This window comes from Herpailurus yagouaroundi, unplaced genomic scaffold (genome assembly GCF_014898765.1).
Source record: "Herpailurus yagouaroundi ecotype Mexico unplaced genomic scaffold, PumYag 253, whole genome shotgun sequence".
Classification (NCBI taxonomy): domain Eukaryota; kingdom Metazoa; phylum Chordata; class Mammalia; order Carnivora; family Felidae; genus Herpailurus; species Herpailurus yagouaroundi.
The window spans coordinates 2,200,266-2,226,919 of record NW_024412470.1 but is presented as its reverse complement, the minus strand read 5'-3'; the positions used below and the strand labels follow the sequence as shown (position 1 = coordinate 2,226,919).

The 26,654-nt window shown below is 35.4% G+C and overlaps 1 protein-coding gene across 4 annotated transcripts in view; it reads right to left on the bottom strand.

Annotated features, from left to right (window-relative positions):
* SPATA17 (spermatogenesis associated 17) overlaps positions 1 to 26,654 on the bottom strand; it is a 202,159-nt gene that overhangs the window by 40,826 nt on the left and 134,679 nt on the right. For all 4 annotated transcript variants that reach the window (XM_040460975.1, XM_040460974.1, XM_040460977.1 and 1 more), the window contains one exon: positions 19,875 to 20,010. In XM_040460975.1, coding sequence (XP_040316909.1) covers positions 19,875 to 20,010 — 136 coding nt within the window. The remainder of the gene's footprint in view (positions 1 to 19,874; positions 20,011 to 26,654) is intronic.

Here is a 26,654-nt window from a genome sequence, read left to right as displayed (position 1 = left end):
TTATTGTTGGTAAACAGCTGCTAAGCCAAGCATCATTTCCACCATCCTTCACAATCTAGCAGTTAAGCAGTTACTATATATCCCAGCAAGGAGCCCTGGGACTGTTGTGCATTCTGATTGTTTCGTACCTGTGAAGGACAGTTAGAAAATAATATTACTCACGCCTCTAATATATAGATAATTAGCTGGCCACAGTACCACAGTGAGTTATCGGTAAATCTGTGATTAATTTAGCCACAATGATGTTTTTTGATCTTTTCATCAAATTGCTTCTTCCTAAAATCTCAGGAAACACGTTCAAAACCAAGATATCTAGATTTAGCTGCTCTAAACAGTCATGCGAAAAGCATATTGAAACTAATCTCAGTTGAGTCTACCAAGCCATTTGCTATTCAAAAGATATTACAGAGATTATTGCTGTTTGGGTATTGAAGTCTGAGGAAGGTTTTACTTCCACAAATTTACATCTCTACTATTTATCCGTGATTTAATTTATGAACAGTGGAGGATATACCCAAAGTAACTCTTATAGTTCATACATAATATTCAAAGTTGTGTTGAATCATTCATCTTAATATTGTTATATACAGAGAGAATCTTGAGATATAGATTATAAAATAGCACAGATTTTAAACAACTTCTTCAGGAGTGACGATTTCACAATTAAAAAACGAAGTAAATGTGGCTGGAGTACTTCTGTCTTTTGAGAAATTACTTCATAGAATGTGGCTTTTTGTCATAAAAGGTAGATTGATTTGAAAGGTACCAGGGTGGTGCAGTCAGTTGAGCATCTGACTCTTGATTTCAGCTCAGGTCATGATTCCAGGGATGTGGGATTGAGCCCCGCGTCAGGCTCCACTCTCCTTGAGATTTTCTCCCCTCCCCTCTCCTCCCCTCTGCCCCTCTTCCATGCTCATGCTCTCACTCTCTAAAATTTTTGTTTTGTTTTGTTGTTTTTAAGAAAGCTTAAAAAAGTGGGCTGACCTGAAAAGGCTGGAAATTAACCAAACTATGATTTGCCCCATCCAAAGACCCTTGTCTGGAAACATCTCCTATTGCAAATGGAAAAAGGCACATACCATAGGGGAGAAATCACAACTCATAAGAAATAAATGTTGAAGTTGAGTTGTGACTTAGAACAAAAGAATAATATAGAAGAAATACTCCATTTTCTCCCAAATAGTTGATAATTTCTAACAAATAATAGGGTAAATGACAGAGCCAACATTTTCCTCCAGTATTTGAGAGCAACCAACTTATTAATTTGGTCTGGCATGTTCCTAATAACATAATGACAGAAAAAAATCCTATTTTGTGAGCCCCTTTTGGAAACTACAGACTATCTTTCTGTCTTCAAAATGATGAATAGTTCTATTGTTGAGTATAACTTCAACTGGAAGGAAATTCTTCAAACTTCATGACCAGGTGTATTATCTGCAATCTTTGGAAAAACATCTGGTTTTGTTGTTTGATGAAAAAAAGAAGTTCCACATTCCATCCTGATCATCTCTTTCTGCATCAGCATGAGTTACTGTCAAATAGGCTACCCCAAAATCCTGAATACAGGCATGCATACTCCTGTAGTCAACTTTAAGTCAGAGCCTTTTTATGTCCAGAGAATTTTTATGAAAAGAGGGCAGAATATGAAATGAGAAGTCTTGAAGATAAGGATTCAACTTTAAGTGTAAGTTTAAAAATACTTGGAAGAAATAGGAAGTCATGGTCAGAACAATATGATATGGAGTTCATTCATGGATTGGATTACTTAGGCAATTTTATGCACTATAAATGCACTTTAATGCACTATAGCCATATTATACATGGTGCTGTAAAGTCACGAATCCTTTTGAGAAAGCTTTTACTCTGGAAAATAAGATTAGAGGAAGATAATTATGCCAACTCTCTAATATTCTGGAGGAAACGCTTTTGGAAGCTGAAATGGAAAATGACAATTTGTTTATTTCTGTGTAGACAGAAATCTCTGAACACCAGGAACATCACAAATCTCTGTTCCAATTCACTTCTGCTGCGGTGTCCCTAAAATGGATACACGGATGCACAACTTTCAGCTGTCACAGACTCGATAATAATGCAGACTCCAAAACACATAACCTCAAAGGCTTAAGGACTAAAGAAATGAAATGACATGAATTCAATCTAGAGATTTCTTGGAAAACTTTTATATTCCTTTACTCCAACCTTTGCTCTCCGGCAAAGCAAGTTATCGGAGTTCTGATTCTCCCTGACACTGCATACCTAGGTAAGTTATTCTTTCAGCGTGTGTTGTCATTAGAACAAAAACATGAAATCAAAATAATGTGAAAGAGAAGGGTACTGCCACATTAGAAGTCTACCCCAACATTTCAGGTTTTATTCAGCGTGAAAACATGGTAGTGTTTTCACTGAAATTTATTTTTACACAATTTCATTTCTTTACTTGTAAAATTTGGATTCGTAAAATTTGGAGTCATGTCTACATTTTTATAAAATAGACATTTGAGAGTAATAATTGTAAACAAATATTAAAAAATATATATTGTTTTATTTGTTTCGTGAAGGAAATTAGTATCCGATAAAATTAAATTGATGGCATACAAATTTTTTGTGCTTTTGTTATTTGCACTTTAATTTTGGACAGAGGTCCAAAGCTCTAATTATATATCTAAAGAGTAAGATGTCAAAAAAGGTATCAAACTATTAACTTCGTTCTTAACATTATTTCTGAAGAAAATAGCAGTCTCCTGATTTAAACTGAAAATCCACTTTGCCTGTCTTTAAGTCAAACTTCCCACATAAGATAAGTAGAAGAAACAAGATAGGTAAAACTATTTCCTACAAAGGGAAATACGGTTAAGTGGAAGAAAGCTAGTGACTTGACTTATATTAGTGATCTAGGGAGTCTACATAAGCGGACAGCTCTTGTGTACTAAAGCCCAAATCCACAACCAGGTAACACACACTTGTCATGGAGGTATAATTGACAATTGTAATGTATAATTGTTATACATTAATATAAAGTATAATGAACAATTATACTTCCATAGAGAAAATAATCATAGTATGGAATTTCACATTTATATGTAAGTTTCAATATGAAAAAGCTGGTTCTTTAGTCACTTCCCCTTTCCTCCCCACCCGGTGATGCCTTTCCTTATATATGGGTGTGTGTTCGTAGTTGTGCAGAAAGGGATTTGTGAGCTTAATGGGGCAAAGACAAACTCCGAGTATACGTTGAAGACATATATCTCAGGCAACATGTTCTAGAGGTAACAAACTTTCTGACCACAACATTTATAAACAAAACCAAGAAGACATACAAAGGGCCAACATACACACGAAAAGATGCTCAATATCACTCATCATCAGGGAAATGCAAATCAAAATCACAATGAGATATCACCTTACACCTGTCAGAATAGCTACAGTCAAAAAGATATGAAATAGCAAGTCTCGGTGAGGATGTGGAGAAAAAGGAACCCTCATGAACTGTTGGTGGGAATGCAGATTGGTGCAGCTACTGTGGAAAACAGAATGGAGATTCCTCAAAAAATTAAAAATAGAATTACCATATGATCCAGTGACTCCACTATTGGGTATTTACCCAAAGAAAACAAAACACTCATTTGAAAAGGCACAGACTCCTATGTTTATTGCAGCATTATTTACAGTAGTCAAGATATGGAAGCAACCCAGTGTCTATCCACATACATACACACTGGAATATTCCTCCGCCATAAAAAAGAAAAAGAGATCTTGCCATTTTCAACAACATGGATGGACCTAGAGAGTATAATGCTAAGTGAAGTAAGTCAGACAGAGAAAGGCAAATACCATATGATTTTATATGTGGAATTTAAGAAACAAAACAAATGAACCAAGGAAAAAAAGGAGACAAACCAAAAAGAGACTCTTAAATACAGAGAAGAAACTGCTGGTTGCCAGAGGGAAGGTGAGTGAAATAGATAAAGGGGAATTAATAGTAAAGTTATCCTGATGAGCACTGAGTAATGTAGAGAATTGTTGAATTATTATATCGTACAACTGAAACTAAAAAAGCACTGTATATTGGTAATGTTTCAATAAAAAAATCAACTAAAAAAACCAGAACTAAGTACATTGTTATCCCCTATGAGGTCATGATATGTATATATATATATATATATATATATATATATATATATATTTCTTTAAAAAAAAACTAATAACATTTGAAAAACTACCTTTCTTTGCTTTGTAATAGTAGACTTTACTGAGACTGTACTATAAATCATATTGTACTCTATAGCAGAAAGAAGCTTTCCTAAATGTGGACTTTATTTTTATGTTACCATATTACAAAAATCATCCTTAAAGCTACTATTGATTATTTTAATACTACTAAGCCATAACATTATACTAACATAGTAGCTATATTCTGAGATAAGTTACTTCATAGAATACCAAACACTTAACATGTGATAACTGAAAATCCCCAATTCTGACAAATTCATGCAACCTGAGATCCTTTTTTATTGTAAGCATTTATGTCTATTACAGATCAGTAAGATGAGAGAAAGTTAAAGCAGGGAAGTTTTATCAATAATGTTTTGGGGTAAAAAAGGAAAAGTATACATGTTACCTGTGAACAATATATCTAATATATTCTATTATCTTTTTCTGGTATATTTTTAGGATTTTCACTGTACCTTGATATTTAGGTAATGCTACCCACAAATATGGAAGCTACTTTAAAAACAAAATATACATTTTACATATAGTACTTTAGCTCCTCAATTAATGCTATTAGGATTAGAAAGTATATTAATACTTGCAAATTAGATTGTTTCCACCCTCTGGACATTATTTATGTATATTAAATGTCAAATCTAAAATGACAGATGATTTCTGACTTCAATTAGAAAAAAAATATGCATGTCTCAAAAATCACATCAAAATAATGTAAGCAGCTTTAGATTCAAACAGTATGGTTTCAAATTCCATTTATTTCTCTTCAAAATATTATTTTGAAGAAAATGCTTCAGTCTTTTTTGAATGGCTTATAGACTTTAGCAATATAAATGAACTTCTACTGAATATGTTCACAAATAAAATGGAAGTAATTTTCTTAAAATAATACAAGCATGACATAAAAGTGAAGGAAAAAAGCATATGGTAAATGCTATTTGCTCTTCATTATTGCTATAAGAAATGTCATCCTGATACATGGCATCAAAAAATTTGGACACACATGTTTCTAGCTCAGTCTTCTAATGACAAATAATTAGATGGGTTAACAAAAGCATACTTTGAAAAAATACATAATAATAATTCTGAATAAATGCACAGAAATGATATTTTATTTACCATGAAAAAATGTAATTTTGGACTAGGATGTAGTTTTTACATTAAGGTTTAATTTTTAAAATACTATACTTGCCAGTCACGCATAACTTCACTTGGCAGAGGGGGTATAGTTAGGAAAAACTTTCCTAAGGAAGTAGAGATTTGGCGTAAGTGACTGTGTGGGTAGACTGGATTCAGAAGAAACCGGGGGTCAGGGAGTACATGAAATGTTCTGTACTGAGCGTAGGTGTGAGCTGTCTCTGGGATAAGCAAAGACAACAGTTGAAGGAGTAAAATAGCAACTTTTTCCTCTCATGTTTCTTACAGGCAAGTTCCATGACTAAAGGAAGAAGGTAGGGAAAGCAAGACATTTATAGTCCAACAAACGACAACGCATTGCTAGTTAGACAGCATAATAAGTACCATCTAATTTTCTCTTTGAAATCCACTTATTCTTCAAAGCCTTGGATCATCATCAAGGGACCACATTTTCCAACTGAGGAATTATAGAGGAAGAAATTTAGGTTTTTTTAAATATTCCAATTGTGAGCAAAACCTTTGCGAATAGCTCTTGGGATAGATTTACTAAGAAAGTAAGGTCAACATTTGTATCTTGCCAGTCAACAGTGTGAAGTATTTTCACTACTTTTGTATCTTAATAGTATTTAATCGATACCCTTAGAGTTCGTTGCTGCCCAGACCAGTAAGTCTCACTTTTTAGTCATCTGATATTTCATATTGGTTAAACTCTGAGCATGCTAGCAGATTTAAATTTTTTGCTAAGAGCTGATAACCTTATAATAGCCACCTAAAAAAGCGCTTGTAGTTTAATCCGGAGTTAATGACATTATTTCAGAATGCCACTAGTATGATCAAAGTTACTAACTGTAGAATTCTCAATATCAGTTGGGTAGTATGGAGTCCAGTATCTTTTTAGGATGGATATGAATATTCAGATAAATAACTCTGTGCCCAACATCTTTGGGAGAAAATATATTGCACTTAGGCATGGTTTGGAAAATATTCAGTTAAGCACATTAAAAGAAATTGCATTCACAATAATTTTCACAATGGAACAGTTTCCTTAAATGAATTCTCAAGCAGGACGCCCATCTCCAGACAGATGAGTGGAGTGCTGAACTTGTCTGCAGGTTATATAAAGTGATATGAGACAATAAGGTAACAAAAGAAGTGTTTGACTTGTCCTTTATTTTTATGGTCTGTGTCACTGCTGGTTTCCTGTTCTTTTTTGTAAGAGTTAAAAACAGTATTAAACACCAACTTGGAAATTTACCAAAAACGATTTTTAAAGCACTGCTTTTTATATTCTGATATAAAAATCAACTGAGAGATACAAAAGGATAGGAAATGTTATCTATGAATTAAAATTCAGCTTGATAGAAAGCTTTCACATATTGTGTTAGAAGTAACATGTTAGATGTCTGATATATTTAAAATTCAATATTTAACTTTTGTAATATTAAAACATGAAATATATATGGTATGGAAAATAAATTTAATAGTAATACAGGGCAAATTAATCTTTTAATGATCTAGGACTCAGTCAATTTATTAATGTTATTTTATTGTTACTGTCTAAATAGCTTTTTTAATGTTAACACATGAACATGGGGCTAATGACGGAGAAATTTTAAATGATAGATACAGAGAGCATTAGAGATTTAGGATATCATTTCAACATTAGTGATCAAAATATACTAATAGAATCATAGAATGGGAAAAGAAACCAAAAGGGTCATAAATATAATAATAACTAAACTGTATGGTGTTTACCATGTTGAGTATTCTAAGTCACTTATACAGTTCCTAATTCTGTCATCATGACAACACTGCGAGTAAGGTAAAATATTTTCCCTTTCCACAGATGAGAAAACTGAGATACAGAGAATTTTTTAAGTTTGCTCAAAATTATACACCAAAGTAGCAATTTGAAATGAGAGACTCTGACTCCAAAACATAATCCAATAGGACTGGTATCATAAGAAGTACAAGAAGAGGAAGAGAATAAAATGCATTTCTTTCTCTCTTTCTCAATCCCTCTCCCTGTCCCCTTCCCCCCCTCCCCTCCCACCACTCCTCCTTCTCCCCTCCCCCTCCCTCGCAGCCTCCCCCTCTCCCCCTCCTTCTCCCCCTCCCCTTCCCTCCCCCTCTATGCTCCCCCTCCCCCTCTCCCCCTTCTCCTCCCCCCTCCTCCTTCTTCTCCCTCTCCCCCTCTCCTTCCCTCCCTCTTTCTGCTTCTTTCCCTCCCCCTCCCCTCCCTCTCAGCCTCTCCCCCTTCTTCTCCCTTTCCCCCTCCCCTTCCCTCCCCCTCTGTGCTTCTCCCCCTCCTCCTCCCCCTCCTCCTCTATGCATGCCCAGAGAAGAGGCCCTGTGGGAACACAGCAGTGAGAAGGCAGCTGTCTATAAGCCAGATTCCTCACCAGAAGCCACCCCTGCCAGCACCTTGATCTTGGCTCTTCCAGCCTGTGAGAAAGTAGATGTCTGATGTTTAAGCCACCCAGGCTGTGGTGTTTTATGGTAACCTGAATAAACTTATGCAATAACAAAAACACATGAGAACAACAAAAAAATGACTATATAACAAGAGAAAGTTGGAAAATAAATGAGACAAGAACTCTTGCACAATATCAAGTAACAAACATATACTTAAGAATAAACCTAGTAACAATGTGAAGACTCTATGTGGAAAAAAAGCTATAATTTTTATTGACAGAGTGCGCTCTTCAAGAAGAAAGCACAACTGCATTAAAATCCAGATAATGTTCATTAAAACTGTAATGTTACACTTAGCTGATTGGCAAAACATTTTAATTTTTTTTAACGTTTATTCATTTTTTCACAGAGACAGACAGAGCGTGAGTGGGGGAGGGTCAGAGAAAGAGGGAGACACAGAATCTGAAGCAGCCTCCAGGCTCCGAACTGACAGCACAGAGTCCAAAGCAGGGCTTGAACTCACGGACCGCGAGATCATGACTTGAGCTGAAGTCGGCCGCTCAACTGAGTGAGCCACGAGGGTGCCCCTGATTGGCAAAACATTTTCAAGTTGACAATAATGCATGTTGCCAGGAATACTGGCTATCCCTTTATTACCCTAAATCTGTAGAACCTTTTGAAAAATAAGTTCTTATGAACAAATGTAAAGATGGACATATCCTACAAACAGTAATACCTTTCATACAGGAGCCATGTAAGGAGATATGTAAGAGAGCAGGTGTAACACTCATAACAGCATGGTTTCCTACAGCAAAAAAGCTATAACAAGCCCATATTCATCTCCAGTAAAATGGATAAATTGTGGCAAACTGATGTATGAAATACTTTACACCAGTGAAAAAGAATAACTGTAGCTATATAGCAAGTTGTTAAAAAAAACACATGGTATAATTTACACACCTATAAAAAGACGTATATATAAAGTGCCTAATCATGCAAAACTAGCTGCTCAGGCATATAAATATATGTAATAAAAGTACAGATCAAAGTGAAGAAATTATTAAAAATTTAGGATAGCAGATACCTCTAGTTAGGAACCGAAAGCACAGAATCATTAAGAGGGACACGTAAGACTCCAAAATAATAGAAGTATTTTTTTCTGTAAGTCAGGTGGAGAGTACATTGTGCCATTATTATTATAAATAATATTCTGGTGTCTGTATCTGCTTGACATGTAATTGAGGTAACATTTTAAAAACATACAATATATAAAGCTGTAAGTGTGGTGCATACAGTAGAAACGTTAATATAAGATGATAGAAAGTCTAGGAGCACCTGGGTGGCTCAGTTGCTTAAGCGTCGGACTCTTGATTTCAGCTCAAGTCATGATCTTACCATCCTGAGTCCCAACCCAGAGCTGGGCTCCCAGCTGGGCCTGGAGCCTGCTTCAGACTTTCTAAAACTCTCTCCCTCCGCCCCCCCCCCCCCCCCTGCTCTTTCTGTCTCTAAAAAAGAAAAAAAAATCTACAAAAATCCCAAAGTAAATAAAATAGTAACTAAATGAAGAAAATAATAAAAATAATAGCATTGCTAACCATAAGAAACAATATAATAGATAGTATTAAGGGAACTTAGTAGCTATTTGTAAAAATGTAAAACTGAATCATCATCACATAAGAATAAATTTCAAATCAATTGATACTATATCAAGGTAACGAATTATTTAATCTTTAGAAAAACTTTACAAGGGTATCTTAGGTAAGAGCCATTCCCCTCTAAAATAACCGCATAGAATAGACAATTTAAATTAATAGACAATTTGTTACCTAGCAAAAATTATCCCAACATTTGAGATAGAGAAAGGGTCAGTACTTTAATTTCTGGCAATACAGCAAATTAGAAGTTCGGGAGGTTTGTTTCACTTAAAATTTCTGGATAAAAGATTTTAAGATCTTTAAAAAAATTTTTTTAACGTTTATTTATCTTTGAGAAAGAGAGAGAGTGTCAGCAGGAGAGGGGCAGAGAGAGAGGGAGAGACACAGAATCCCAAGCAGGCCCCCGGCTCTGAGCTGTCAGCACAGAGCCCGACATGGGGCCCCAACTCACAAACCATGAGATCATGACCTGAGCCAAAGTTGGATGCTTAACCGACTGAGCCACCCAGGTGCCCCAAGATTTTAGGATCTTTTTAATATACAGATGACCTGGAAAAAAACATAAGGGATTCTCTGGAAGAAAGAATTGACAAGAAAGTGCAAATCTCATGAGGGCCACAGTCAGTGTTTGTCTCGAGGTACGTATTCATTTACAGACTCTTAGAGTTTGGGTACACGATCAAGCAACTGACAACTGGGCGGCAGCAGAGGGTGAAGTTACACTGGAGAACTCTGTATAAATGCAGCACTCCTGACAAATGACATTCTCTGAAGATGAACGAGAAAAGGAAAATGACACTAGGAGGGAGACCTTGCCATATGTCCCTGTCTCATTCTTGGCTGTCGGTTGAGTGGAGAGACAGAGGAAAAAAAGAAGTCTTTCCTGTGAGTTCCTAACAATGAACTTGTCCTCATATAGGTGTGGATGTCAAACCAAAGTTCAGTTCACAGAGGTCCCAGGTGGGCAGTACCACGAAGCTCTTGGTAGAAACAAACAGAAACCATTTCCAAAGAAATGTACCTTAAACCAGGCATCAAAAAATTCCCATACATAACGTTCCAAGGAACAAAAACTCATAATCCAAAAATTAAGACAATAGAAAATGTTAAATGAAAACCATTTTAAATAACAAAAAGAAGGCTGTCGATGAAAAAATCCATCATGACTCAGAGTTGACTGAACATCAAACTTTGGAATTATATAATGAAAACAACCTTTGGGCTAATTGCTGGCAGCCACAAAAGTTATTTATTTATTTATTTAGAGGAGCAGAGAAAGAGAGAGAGAGAATCTCAAGCAGGTTCTGCATTGTCAGCACATAGCCAAATGTGGGGCTTGATCTTATGAATGGTGAGATCATGACCTGAGCCAAAATCAAGATTAGGGAGCTTAACCAATGGAGCCACCCATGCGCTCCAATTATTATTATTATTTTTATTTTTTTACATTTATTTATCTTTGAGAGACAGAGAGAGATAGAGCATGAGTGGGGGAGGAGCAGAGAGACAAGGAGACACAGAATCTGAAGCGGGCTCCAGGCTCTGAACAAGCTGTCTAGCACAGAGCCCAACGTGGGGCTCGAACCCATGAGCTGTGAGATCATGACCTGAGCCAAAGTCATGAGCTTAACCAACTGAGCCACCTAAGCGCCCCACCAAAAATAATTTTTTAAGAGAATTAAAAGAATAAAAAATGAACAGGGCTGTATCAAAATTGACCAGACTCACTTGAAAAAGAAAAAAAAAAAAGTAGAGTGTGTATAAATAAAAAAAAAAAAAAAAAAATTGAGACTAGAAATCCCATGGATTTAACAACGGAGTACACACAACTGAAGACAGACATACAAAATAGTTTTAATAAAAGTATACAACAATCAACATGAAGAGACAAGGCAAAGGAAAACATGAAATAAAGGTTACAATACATCACATATATAGAAAACATATCAAATCAGAATTCCAGAAAATTTAGAGAAGAGGAAGAAATACTAAACTTTGAAGATGATATAGTGGCTGAGATTTTCCAATTTGGTAAAAGATATTATAAATTAAGGAACTCAAAGAATTCCAAGCAGGATAAATAAGGAAAAAAACCTACCTCGAAAGCAAGTGTTCATGTATATAATTAAAAAATAATAATAATAATAGAGAAAAAACAAGCTAATGAAAAGAAACATGGGCAAAAGACATAAACATGTAACTTATAGAGCAAGTGACTAATGATCTGAAAAGATTTTTAGGATAAATTTTTATCAAAGTAATGTAAAATTTTAAAGATGCCATTTTCATTTGTAAAATTAATGATGATAAACGATACTCAGAATTGATGAGATGCAGGGCAACGGAAGTTCACATAAATTTCTAGGTGGACATGCAAATGAGATTACTCTTTCTGTCAGACATTTGGGAAGATGAATCAAAAGCCTTAAAAACATGCATGCTCTTTTTTAACCCAAGGTTTCTAAACAGCGGCATGAGTGACATTTTAGGGAAATAGTTCTTTGTTGTGGGGGGCTGTCTTGTGCATTATAGTAAATTTAGGAGTGCAGAGCCTCAAGGTGGGTGGTACTAGAATCCCGTAGCACCCCCTCGCACCCCCTTGCGCCCAATGTCACAGCCACAAATGTGTCTATACGTTGCCCAAACTGCAAAATCACCTGTGGGAGAGAATGGCGGCTTTAAACATGTTTGTAGGCAAAGGCTGAGCTGCAGGAGCGCTGCCCTCAGCACTGCTTCCGAATATGAACATTCAAAAAGATTAATTTAAGAGACAAATTAATATGAAATCACAGGAATTGGTTAAATAATAATATAGACACAGCACAGTAAAATTTATTCATGCTAACCTCTTCCACCTTTTAAAAAGGATACTTCACTATGTATTTCCCTATAGCTATTGCCCTATAAACCTCTCTTCTCCCTTTCACAGCCAAACTTATTCAAATAATTATCTGCGTTTGATCTCTCCCTTACCCCACCCGCCAACCCCATTTTTTTAGTCCTTCTCAAGCTACTACAGTCCGGCTTAGTTCCTCATATGGTCATCGAATCAGCTCTTGCTAAGGAACCAATGACTTTCATTTCTCTAAATCTATGGAGCTTTTTTTAATCTTCACTTTCTTCAACTTCATAGCATCACTGGCCATGGTTCATCACTCTTACTGCATTATCTTTCCTTGACTTCTTTGATAAGCATATTCTTTTGGTTTTCTTCACGTTTACCTCTTTACCGCTCGTCTTACTCCAAATGGCCATTAAACGTCAGCATTCCTCAAAACTTCTAGCCGCCCTCTCATTACTCTGTGGTTTTACTTTAGGCTATTTCGCTCATTTTCATGGTTTCAAGGATTATTTATGAACCGAATTTACTAAATTTTATTTATGAACCAGATCTACTCAATTTTGTGACTCTGGTCAAAGCTGTTGTTTGAATCAACAGACATGTATATTCAGCTATTTATTTAACATTTCTACTTGGATGAGTCAAAGTCATCTCAAACCCAAACATGTACAAGATTGAACTCAAGATTCCTTCCCTACAGTTGCCCCGCAAACTCTGATCCTTTTCTTTTCCCAATCTCAGTGAATAGTATCACTAAAAATTCAGTTTGTCCCTTGCAGAAACTTAGGAGTAATCAGAAAACTTTGTTTTTTCTTACTTTATCATATCCAATTCATTTTCAATTTGAACATTATGTGTATTCCTGACACTTCTAAAATTAATTCACATCTCTACAAATTTACTGTCACTCTTGCAGAATAAACTATACATTTTCTTCAGGGCAGTTTGACAATATATAACAAAAGCCTTAATAATGTGCTAGACTCTTACCAAAAAGACAAGGGATAATAATAAGTGTTGGTGAGGACATAGAGAAAAGGGGACCCTTATGTATTGTTCATGGCAACGTGAATTGGTACAGCCCTTATGGAAAACATTATGGAAAACATTATGAAGTTCCTCAAAAAATCAAAAATAGAACTACTGTATCACTCAGCAATCCCACTTCTGGATATATAACCAAAGGAAATGAAATCACTTCTCAAAGAGGTAAATGCACCTTCATGTTCACTACAGGTAACTCACAATAGTCAAGACATGGAAACAACCTATGTGTGCACTGATGAATGAATGGTTAAAGAAAATGTGACATGATACACACACACACACACACACACACACACACACACACAAGCATATCATTCAGCAATAAAAAAGGAAATTCTGCTATTTGAGACAACATGGATGAACCCTGAGGGCATTATACTAAGTGAAATAAGTCACAGAAAGACAAATACTATATAATTTTACTTATATGTGAAATCTACACTAGTTTAACTCCTAGAAACAGAGTAGATTGGTGACTACCAGGGACTGGGGAAGGAGAAAATGAAGCTATATTGGTTAAAGGGAGCAAATTTCAGTTTTAAGATGAATAAGTTCTAGAGAACTTATGTTGCTAAGAGAGTATGTCTTAGATGCTCTCACCACACACAAATATCCCTTTGACTTCTCCATGCCAAACCTGCAGACATAGCCAGAATGACACTTGAGTAAGTATCGTTCATGCTAATTCTCATGTTCATATAATAGTGCCAACACTTCCATAATGCCTAAGATCAAAATCAGCCTCTTTCTAAGACATCGACAATATTCACTCGTTACATTTGCAGTCATTTTGGGGCTCCAAATTCTGGTAAACCTCCTTTTTTGCCAAGTCAGATAAAGACATCATCAGGAACACAGAAAGAAATTAAAGCTGTGATCCTATACCTAGGGATTAGGGCAAAAGTCTAGAAGCCTAAAATTTTCGCTGATACATTAACCTAATTTCCAACAACAACAAGATAAATAGAGGCATTTGAGGTTTTATTTTTTTTTTTAATTAAGGTTAAGAGATTAACTGCAGAGAAGTGCAGATAACATACTCCAAGATCTTTGTCATTGAAGAATTCCTCAATTAGTAACTACGCAAAGAAGACTTTTTGTTGACTTTTTGGAGACAAACTTAAAGAGGAACTTCTAATAAAGTTCAAGAATCACATTGGGACCAAAACTTGTCAAAAGAAAAATTTTACAGGCGAGCTATAAAACCTCTCACTGTCAAACAAAGATTCTGTCCTATACCATGCAGTACAGCTGCACATGTAGGGCAAACAGCTTACCTGGGGTAACGTAAATCTTACAGATCGCAGAAGGAAATGTTTGCCAGAGTCTCTTTAGAGCTGTACAGTTATTAATAATCTGACGGAAAGATCTCTCAATCCCAGACTCTACTGCAGTTACAAAATAAAAGTTTTTTTAATAGCTTACTATCCTTTATGAAAATGTGTTCTATTATGATTGTTCATCACTCAAATGTAACATTTTGGACTTAAATGCAAATTAAGCCCTTAGGTTAATAATCATAGACTAATACGGTCAGATCTTAGCTACTGAAAATCTTGGATATATCACTACACCCATTACTTTCATTCACAAGTTAAAATTCAAATCAGAAATCCTTTGTAAAAGCATAACTGAAAATTACTACACAATACAATGAATCTATCAGAAACAAGGCAGTGATTAAAAAGCATAGATAGTGTAAATACACATATTTTTAAGATTATTCCATAGGTTAAATATTATTTTAATAAATAATATTTGGCTCTGTCCTGTTTTCTAAAATACATAAAAATGAGTATAATAAATATATACATATGCAAATGCATCTATAGATCTATAATAAAAATTATTTAAACTCCTATTTTTCCTGAAGCCTACTGACCTCAAGAAGACTAATATGAGGGTAACCACAGGAAAAAAAAAAATTGAAGAATTTCGGTCCCTGGTGCATTGTGAGAGAGAAAGAGAGAGAGAGAGAGAAAAAAAACACTTAAACTGAATACTTGATTATTGAAGGCCACCTCATAAGCAAAATGTTTTCCCTCAATTACACCTAATTATTTAATTGTTTACATTTACTAATGAAACGAAACAAAACAAACAACTGTAAGGGGCTGTTTTTCAGCAAGTAAGTAATCATCAATCAACATGTACAGAAAGATTCTTAAAATTATATGAAGCTGGTCTGTTGAAATAGAATGGCATATTTTATCCCAATCAATGCATAAAAGTAAAATTATCCATAACTGAGGCATGTTTCTCTGCTGTACAGTTCAGCTGTAATGATCCCCACACACTGCACTTGCACATCAATTATGATAATCATAATCACGGTCGTTAAGCTGAATGTTCATTATTATCAGGATGCTGGTGACAGCAGATTCAATCACCGGGTGCAATGGGCAAGCAGTCACAGTCCCACCCAAGTTTCTGCAGACAGCGATGTGCCACATTAAATCTCTGATGTGTTCCACATCCCACTCCATTCCAAAAGCTGTAGACGGTAAAGGTCAACTTTATGTTCTGTGCAATATGCTTAGGTTCTCTAAATTAATTCTTCGGAGTACTAGATATTTTTATGCTTTGTAGCTTATGAAATCCTGTTTAGGACGAAAATGTATGTGAAAATAACAAAAAAGGGCTGCCCTACTGTTGTAATTCACCTACAATAAGGCATATGAAGAAAGGCTCTATGAACATGAGCCGTCTTAAAAGTCTCTTCCTGAACTCTGCAAACATGGGAAAACATGAAATCGTTCCATTAAAATCAATTGTCTAAAATGCATATGAGAACTCATTCCAATTTAGATAAAGGCCTTAGACTATTACTTCTGCTTCAGTAAATATGAACATATGTGAATGTTTTGACAACCAAAAGAATGTTTCTAGTACACTGTATTTTTGTATTGTCCAACTCTTTTAGATCTACCCAAATAGATTAAATTAATAGTGACTGACTGGTATATACTCCTTATTGAACTTCACTTTTATTTTAAAGATTGATATCAGCATGACAAAGGATTTATAAATACAAATTATTTACCTGAACTTAAAAAGTTTGACCATTTAAGACACAGGCCTACCAATCTAACAACTTAAGTTGGAGCATTTTATGAATAGATTAAAGAAATATGCGTAAGTGATATGATCTGTTTTATTATATTTTTTCTTATAGATTTCCATGCTTTTAAGAAAACTAATATATATGTTAGTTTTCATTATTGATTTTCATACTATGAAGAAAAAACTGTACTATTTGCTCTCCATGTGTTGACTTTGTGATGTCCTTGTATAGTGTTATTTGTATCAACAGCATTAAACATAAAACAAAAATACTAAATAATATTTTATATTTAATTGAGTTAATGTGAATGTGATCAGAGAAACAGTACCTAATTAACATTTGATTTTCTCTCAACTGATACCTTTCAACATCGTGTAACAAATCATTTGAAAATTATAACCTCCACGCCTATAGAAGATAGAAGAGCTTAAAGGGATGATCTTAAAACATGATGGAAAATGTGGAGAAACAGGAACCACCTATATTTAATTGAGCTGTTTCTTGGCTGAAATCAACTTACTGCTTTCAACTCAATGTCATGTACATTTAAATGTTTGTAAACAGTCTGTCTTCCCACAGAAGAAGCACAAACCAGGTCAGCTTTCCTTCTTCAATATTTGGAGCTTAATAACTCTAGCTCCCCTAAAACTATCCTTACTCCACTAATAATGAATAAATTGTTAACTACAACCTCAGTAATCAAGAAACAAAGTTTTGTAAAAATAAAGAAAAAGAAGCCTACCTTTAGTAGTTTACTGGACCCAATTCTCACCCAAATCACTTAATATCAAGTCAAAATATAAATTATGTCTAATAGTTGTAAGATTTAACATATAAACAACAAAATGTCTCCCCCCTATATTGTGCGGATTACATTAGCCACACAGAAGAATGATTTGTTTATTTAATATGGTTATTTGAAGAGTTAGAAAGCAGTAAGAAATAAGGAAGGAATGGAGAGAAGAAGGAATTTCAATTTGTTTTTAGTATTTTTCTACATGGTTTTATGTAGGGTTAAGTGGATTCATGATTTAATAAGATTTTTAAAATCCCTACACGTTTCCATCTTAATTTTGGGGGCCTACAAGAACAATTATTTGTCATTAACTTTTAAAGTATGTATACTTTCGGGGCGCCTGGGTGGCGCAGTCGGTTAAGCGTCCGACTTCAACCAGGTCACGATCTCGCGGTCCGTGAGTTCGAGCCCCGCGTCGGGCTCTGGGCTGATGGCTCAGAGCCTGGAGCCTGTTTCCGATTCTGTGTCTCCCTCTCTCTCTGCCCCTCCCCCGTTCATGCTCTGTCTCTCTCTGTCCCAAAAATAAATAAATGTTGAAAAAAAAATTAAAAAAAAAATAAAGTATGTATACTTTCTAAAAGTATGCAGAGGCACACAATGATTCCTCAAAAGAACAAAATAAACTATTTTTCACTTTAGCGAGTAACCAAAAGTCTCTGTATGTCCATGAAGTTGCTTACGTCAGTAAGACAAATGCACATTCTTTTTTTTAATGTTTTATGTATTTATTTTGAGAGAAAGCGTGTGTCTGCACGTGAGAGAAAGCCAGCGCGGCGGAGGGGCAGAGAGAGACAGAGGGAAAGAGAGAATCTTAATCAGGCTCCATGCTTAGCCTTGAGCCTGACGAGGGGCTCAATCCCACCACTGTGAGATCACAACCTAAGTCGATATCAAGAGTCAGACATTTAACCCACTGAGCCACCCAGGCACCCCAGATAAATGCATATTCTTGGAATGTCAGAATGTATGAGGTGAATCTGTCATATAAAACCAAAAAGAACTGTATTATTTTAGGAAAGAAACATTGGCACAAGAATCTTTCTTACTGTAAAGTAGCTTAATGTCCTAAGGTAAGTCATTTATGTTTTAAAGAAATGAACACTTCCTTGAATTAAGTGAAATGGTGAGAGGGCATAAAAGCAAAAGATGTTTATGTCAAATAGAAATAAGATGTAGATCATATTATGCACATTCAAAATATGAAATTAAATAGTTTGAAAATTATATTTAGCTTATATTCTAAATGGTTGCATATTAGGTGAAAGCAAATGCCTAGAATACATCATCACCCAATATTTAGGTTTGCCAATCAAGGAGTTAGGAAGAACTACTCACTGTACACATTCCTTATGCTGTGGAATTATTATTTAGTATTTTAGAGATCATTTTTTAAGAAAGATGATTTAGTAGGTGAAAAGAAAAAGGCACTTTCTAAAGAATCCACAGCATTCCCCAGTAACTTACCCTTGGTAATCCCATGGTTACAATATCCTAAAAAAAGACTTTTTCTTAGAGTTTAGTAAAATAAAGAAAGATCTCATTTTTCTTAAGGGTCTAACATGTTTCTTCCTCTTGAGTAATGAGGATATGTCTATAACTTGTGTTTTCCTCTTCATCTTCGCCATCTATAAGCTGAAATTCCTGCTGCCACTGCAGTAATGTTCCCTTTATTTTGTGAGCATAGGCAACTGTTCTCATTTAAGATCACTTTCTCTTATTTTTATTTCTAAAATATAACCTTTGCTGTATTTGCCTTTTAGTACGGTGCCTTAAATCCTTTTGGAAGGAGGCCGTGTGTAAATGAATAAATCCTCATTGACAGACTATTAATAGAACCAGTATGTCTAATATACTATATAGACTTCAGTGGCTTTAACCCTTTTCCAAAAAGTCACTTACAACTTCACTTTATCTGTGTAATTATTTTTGTAATTAAGTTACAGTTTCTGTTAGATAATAGGACAAACACACAGTAACAACTTTCATTGGCCTCATATTATACAAGAAATCTTGGTGTTTTTCCTATTTAGAAATTTTTATATAAATGCTAACAAATATAACTCTGGAGTCATTTAATATTTATTTGCCTCTTCTTTTCTATATCATATTATATATTCCTATCTATCTATCCACTTATCTATCATCTATCTATCTATCATCTATCTATCCATCTATCCATCCATCTATCTATCCATCTATGTATCCATCTATCTATCCACCTATCTATCATCTATCTATCTATCTATCTATCTATCTATCTATCATCTATCTATCTATCCATCTATCCATCCATCTATCTATCCATCTATCTATGTATCCATCTGTCTATCATCTACTTCTCCATCTATCCACATACACACAGAGGTTGAGAGAAAACAGCCAAGCGCTGATCTCCGTGCCTGAGAAGTGGACTCTACTCTGTAATCGCAGATTCAAACTTTGACCCTGACTGGCTTTGGCAAAGCCATGATGCATGTCAGACATCATAGGGTGGCTGACATATAACACTAAAAAACAAAAACACAAACCTTTCACTGCCACAAGTCGGCAGTGTCATGTATACATAAAATAGCTATAAATAATTTTATAACCAGGAAAGTGTTACCTGCAATGAGAATATTTATATTTGTTGCAATTGGTGCATATTTTTAGCCTTTCCAAAGGAACATCATTTTTAAATGTTCCCCGACTTACCTTGTCACAGATCCATTTCTTAGGATTTTCATCTCTAAAATGTTGACTTCCGTAAGAATTGGGACCATACTTGCTTGATGAATGCATTAATGGGATGTACTTTTTATTTTTATGGTAGGAAGAAAATGGCAAAAACCTGAAAGAATATTTAAGTGATATTGTTAATTTTATATCTACAGATATTTGATTTAAAAAATTAGAATTTAGAGAAGTACTAAAGCATAGTGAAAATAAAACATGGCTTGGAATCAGAATACCTGGATTCCACTTCAACCTCTGCCACTATCTGTTACTAACTTTTATGAATCTTCATGTCTCATTCAGCAAATGGAGATACCAAAACTTTTCTCACAGAATTTTTTATAAGTTTCAAATATCTTGGAAATACAGAAACATTTTAATAAACTTATTAATGATGCCAAGTAACTTACTTAAAATTTATTGTGAACAAAAACTTTCTTAATTTAAAAATGGTATTCAAAAATGAAAAGGATGCCCAGTATAAAAAATTCTCATTGAAATGGGTTGTCTTCAAATATATTTTCCTTTTTTTATTGAGGTATAATTGACAAGCAAGGTTATATCAGTTTCAGATGTATAGTATAATTCAATATTTGTATATATTGTGAAATGATCATCACAGGTCTAGTTAATATCTGTCACCATACACAGTCACAGAATTTTTTTTCTTGTGATGAGAATTTTTTAAGATTCATTCTCTTAGCAACTTTCAAATATGCCATACAGTATTATAAATGATAGCATCATGTTGTACATTACATCCCAATAACTTACTTATTTTATAACTGGAATTTTGCACCTTTTTGACTCTCTCCACTCCTTTCATCCACCTGCCCTCCGTCCCCTATCTCTGGCAACCACCAATCTGTTCTCGGTTATCTATCAGAACTTTTTTTTTTTTTTAAGATTTCACATAGAAGTCAGATCATGTGGTATTTGTCTCTGTCTGATTTATCTCAATTAGCATAATGCCTTCAAGGTCCATGCATGTTGTTGCAAATGGCGAGATTTCATTCTTGTTTATGGCTGAATTATATTCCATTGTATACACCACATATTCTTTTTCCATTCATCCACTGATGGACAAGACATAGCCATATCTTGGCTATTGTAAATAGTGTTGCAGTGAACATGGGGGTGAATATGCTTTTCTGAGTTAGTGTTTTTGTTTTCTTCAAATAAATCCATAAGTGAATCTGCTGGATCATACGGTAGGGAGTTCTAGTTTTAATTTTTTGAGGAACTTCTACACTGTTTTCCACAGTGGCTGCACCAATTTACCAATTTGCATTCCCATCAACAGTACACAAGAGTCTCCTTTTGTCCACATCTTTGCCAACACTTATATCTTTCTGACGGGTGTAAGGTGACTCCTTGTGGTTTTGATTTGCATGTCCCTGATGATTAGTGATGTTGAATATTTTTGCATATACCTGTTGCCCATCTGTATGCCTTCTTTGGAAAAATGTCTATATAAGTCCTCTGTCCGTTTTAAAATTAAACTGTTTCTCTTTTTGCTATTAAGTTGTATGAGTTCTTTATATGTTTTAAACATTAACCTCTTATCAGATTCATGATTTGTAATGTTGTCTCCCATTAAGTAGGTTGATTTTTCATTTTGTTGATGGTTTCTCTTGCTGTGTAGCTTTTTATTTTCATGTGGTCCCACTTGTTTATTTTTGCTCTTGCTGCCTTGGCTTTTGGTGTCAAATCCAATAAAATCATCCCTAAGTCTGAGGTCAAGGAACTCACTATGATTTTTTTCTAAGAGTATTAATTAAGGTTTCAGGTCTTATATTCAAGTCTTTAATCCATTTTAAGTAAACTTTTTGTGTATGTTGTAAGACAGTAGTTCAGTTTCATTCTTTAACTCACCCAAATAATGAAGGCATCTTTGGCAGGGGTTATGAATAACGGGGCTTTTCAGTCACCCAGACCAGTATCCACATCTTAGCTTTGCCCTTGCCAGCTGTGTTCCCTAATGGATGTTACTTGACCTCTATATGAGATTTTACTTCCATCCAGGGTTGTTGTAAGGAATGAACAAGTAGAAGTAGCTTGTTGTCATAGCCACCATTATCATTATCATCATCATTCTTATTTTAATGTGTTACCATGATCAACATAAAAGTTCAAATTTTTAAAATCCACATCTAAGATTTTGATGTGGTGAATTGTTAAAAAAAACCTCACCAGAACCCTCTGAAATAAGAGTAAAGAAAAAAATTATAAATCTACAAGAAGAAAGAGGACAGGAGAGGAGAAACAGCAGATTAAATACCAACAAATTTTGGGCAAGTGAAAAGCAGATAGATAATTCAAAACAACTGAAATCGCAGTTCCAGAAAAGGGAGAGGCTAAAGGGAAAGGTCAATGTTGCACAACCTTGGCGAGGCTCAGGGAAAAAAGCTACAGTTATTGCAGAAGGTGAGAGTGAGGGATAAAACTGGAAACAGATTAAAAGTCTACGCAAGGAGTGATTAAATCCCCAGGTTCCTCTCCCAGTCCATGCATCCATGAGAAGAGTTTATTGTCAGAAACTTTACACTGGAGAGCTCTGGTCTCAGTGGGAGCAGGTGGCAGGCCAAGAGGGAAGCACCCAATGGGATATATGGGTTTTATTATTTTTTTTTTCAACGTTTATTTATTTTTGGGACAGAGAGAGACAGAGCATGAACGGGGGAGGGGCAGAGAGAGAGGGAGACACAGAATCGGAAGCAGACTCCAGGCTCTGAGCCATCAGCCCAGAGCCCGACGCGGGGCTCGAACTCACGGAACGCGAGATCGTGACCTGGCTGAAGTTGGACGCTTAACCGACTGCGCCACCCAGGCGCCCCAGATATATGGGTTTTAAATCAGTGTCTACTCAGTGAACGCTTCCCTTGCTCATGTCTATGTGAACTGGCAGTGGGACTTAAACACTTCATCTGACTAATGCATCCTCTCAAAAGATCCTGGAAATGCCCAGAGAAACAACTTCAAATTTCGACATTTGAAGATTTCTTAATGAAAAGCCTATCAGTCAAAAAGCCACACTCACACACAACTACAGTTTCTAGTCTGATTTTTAGAGTCTCCTTTAATATGAATGTAAAAATGGATTACCAGTTGGGGGAAATACCAACATGAAAGACAGACACATCTCCAAGCATAAAAGACATAAAAGATAATCTGGAGGAAAGAAATCTAATGAAGGAAACAGGAATATACTTCAAACACTTTTCATTAATGTAATCAAAGAAGATATGGTACTAATGAAGTTGGAGTTTGATGCTTTTTTAAGTAAAAGAAACATTTAGAGAAAAAGATCTGGGCAATAAAAAATATATATTATACAGTGAAGTGGAATATTCTGCTGAGAAGAATATTCTGAAATTCAGACTTTGGAAAAACAAAGTTGAAGTTCAACAGATTTATTGACCCTAACCATTTGTCAATATTTTCATCTATATTACCTCATTTAATTAACACAAGAAAGGCTTTTTAATAAAATCTAAATACAATTGAAAATTTGTTTCCTTGCCATTACGTTCATAAATTTGCCTTAAAAAGTAAGGGGAAACAAGCATTATTTCATCAGTTTTCACACTTCTCTATAATTTATTTTTAATGTTTATTAATAAGCTGCTCTTTAATATTTTTCCTAATGAAAAATTCTTAGGAAAAATTTGTTTAAAATAAAAATAAACAGAACACAGAGCTTTGAATCACACAAGATTACACACGCATGTATTACATATGCTCCTGGGAAAAGAGCTCTCATATAAGACAGATTATGGTCCTTCCAGTACTAATTTGCACATGGGATGGACATCACACGCACAAAAATTAATGTGGCCCCAATGTCCCTGAGTATACAAGAGGGGTGCTGTGAGCCGGCTGCTGCACTTACACTTTTTATCACTTCTGAATTGCATTTTAATAGTACATTTTTCTTTTGTGTCTGAACAAAATTTGCTTTCTCAAGGGAATGGATGGCTGAGAAGACAAGGCTGAAAGACTAAGTACTTTCCTGTCCACGAGTTAATTTTACTTTCATTCAGCCATAATGTTTCACTGAAGGAACGTGTATGCATATTCTTAAGTGTATGTATGTATGTATGTGCATATGTAGGTAACATATCAAAAATATTTAGATGTTTATAAATATTTTTCAAATATTTAGCTTCAAATTAGGAATAAATTATTTAATTCTTAAATAGGATTTGCTCTGTAAAAGTGTAAGTAGCTGGGGCGCCTGGGTGGCGCAGTCGGTTAAGCGTCCGACTTCAGCCAGGTCACGATCTCGCGCTCCGTGAGTTCGAGCCCCGCGTCGGGCTCAGGCTGATGGCTCAGAGCCTGGAGCCTGTTTCCGATTCTGTGTCTCCCTCGCTCTCTGCCCCTCCCCCGTTCATGCTCTGTCTCTCTGTCCCACCAATAAATAAATGTTGAAAAAAAAAAAGTATAAGTAGCTATGAAAACCCTAAACACATCAATTTAGCTTATAATCAAACTTTTAGAAAATATCAATTACTTTTTGAAATGTTATCTTTTACCAATTTTAAATAGATACTCAGATGCACTTCTTGCTTGCAGTCATTTCTTTTCAATTGGATGAATAGCATATAAAGAAGATACAGGTTAGCCTATTATTTTTATAATTTCATCAAAGATTCAGATCTGGAATAAATTCTAAAATACATTGTGGACAAATAGTGGCTTTAAAAACACATCACTACCTGAACGTGTGGGCAGTTAGGGAAGAATCTGTAAGGAATCTCGGGAAGCAAAAATTAAAAACAGTCAATTAGCTTCAGGGAAAATGAGTCCCTGAGTATACTTACTATATTTTCCAAAAAAAGAAGACTAATGAATTATCGATTTTTTTTCTCTGATAACTCCCTTTTATTACCCCTTTTTTATATTCCTACTATTGCCACTCACGATGCTAGGTTTTCCTCCAACTCATTTATTTCACTGCCAAATAACTGAAATCTACAAATTATGAACCCCTCTTGCCTATTGATTGAAGCCTATATTCTTTAGTCCATCTGTCAAGCTTCCTAGAATGCACTTGATCTGTCCATTTTCCATCATTCCTTATCTGCCATTCCACTGACGCCATTCTCCTTTCTTTCTTTCTGTCTTTCCATCCTAGGCAACCTAATTGCCCCAATCCAGGCCCACACTGATTCCTCTACTGTCCTAATATCCACTCATTAAACTAACATTCAGTGAAGCTTTTATATACTAAGCACTTTGGAAAACATTGAGATAGAATGATGGAAGATGGACTATACCTAAAAGGAATTCTTGCCTAATGGTAGGGGGTAGAGAATAAGACAACACAGAATGTGTTAAGTTGTGTGATGGATGTATGCACAAGAGGTTACTAAGGTACAGAGGAAGGTTTATGTCTGCATGTGCATATGTGTTTGTAATATGCCAATGTGCATGCTTATGTTTTGGGGTTACTGGCAAGCAGTTGGGAGATGGGACATGGAAAAGTTATCTTTCCAGGCTGTGTTTGCCAGAGCTGAAAGACAAGTAGTCAAGTTAAGAAGTTGGTAAAAGTCAATTTAGACAGAAGAAACAATATATACAAAGATACAGAGGTGAGTTAGAACAGAAAAAGGAATTCCGAACTGAGAGGGTTCAACACAGCTGGAAATTGGGTTCTTTATAAAGGACACGAAGTAGATCATGGAGAGCCTTTTGGTAAAGATGACTGTACAGTAAATAAGAAGAATATGTACAGTTATATATTACAGATCTTTATAACTTGCAAAGCATTTGTTTTTATGTTTACATGTATATAAATTTTGACACTTGATAGGGGAGTTATGCAAGCTGCAATGGATTTTAGCTGGGTAAATCACCCCAAGATGAACATGGTGATAACAATTTATAGATACCAAGGTACATGCTTATGGAACAGGTCTCAAACACTGAACATGCCCTAGATCAGCCCTCCTAGTAAAATACATGTATTAACACAAAGCAAGATAAAGGAATACTTTATTCAGGATAAAGGGACACTTTATTGCAAGTTAGGAATTTGGTTCCAGACCACAATGAATTCTCCAAGAGCTATGCAAAAGATGCAAATAAGATTGTGTGTATGTGTGTGTGTGTGTGTGTGTTTGTGTGTGCGCGCGCGCGCGCGTGCCTAGGCCAGAGGTAAGAGAAATAGCAAAGCACAGCAAGACAATATCTAACCTGAGTTTTAATAAATGGGTCAGACTTCATTAGACAGACACAGAAATTGAGAACAGCATGCATTTCAGGGACTTGTATGAGTAGATGCTCAGAGGTAAAAGCCTGGAACACACATGTAGGGTCTTATAAATTTTGTAGCTAATCTTCCCGGAAAACAGAAACAACACTTTTCATGGGGTGCATACCAGTTCCTATGAGAACAGGCTAAGCTTCAACAGTTTTATCTTACTTAACATCTATAGGAAATACTGTCTCAGTTACTTTATTCTTTCCTCACAGATACTAATGCCAAACTTGGGCTCATCATTGGGCTCTTGGCCAATCCTCTCTTTGAAACGCAGACTTGACCACAGCATTACAAAGGCTAATCAATACTGGGGATCAAGGAAAGGTAGCCTGTGACCACGTCTCATAGCTCTCTCTCTGTTGCTAAATCAGATGCCTTGAGATCCTTTCATTCCAAGACATGCCTGACATTTTTCACCTTTTACTGAAAAAAAAAATTTTATAAATGAATTATAAGATAAATACAGGATTCTTACATAAGTGACTATCAATACA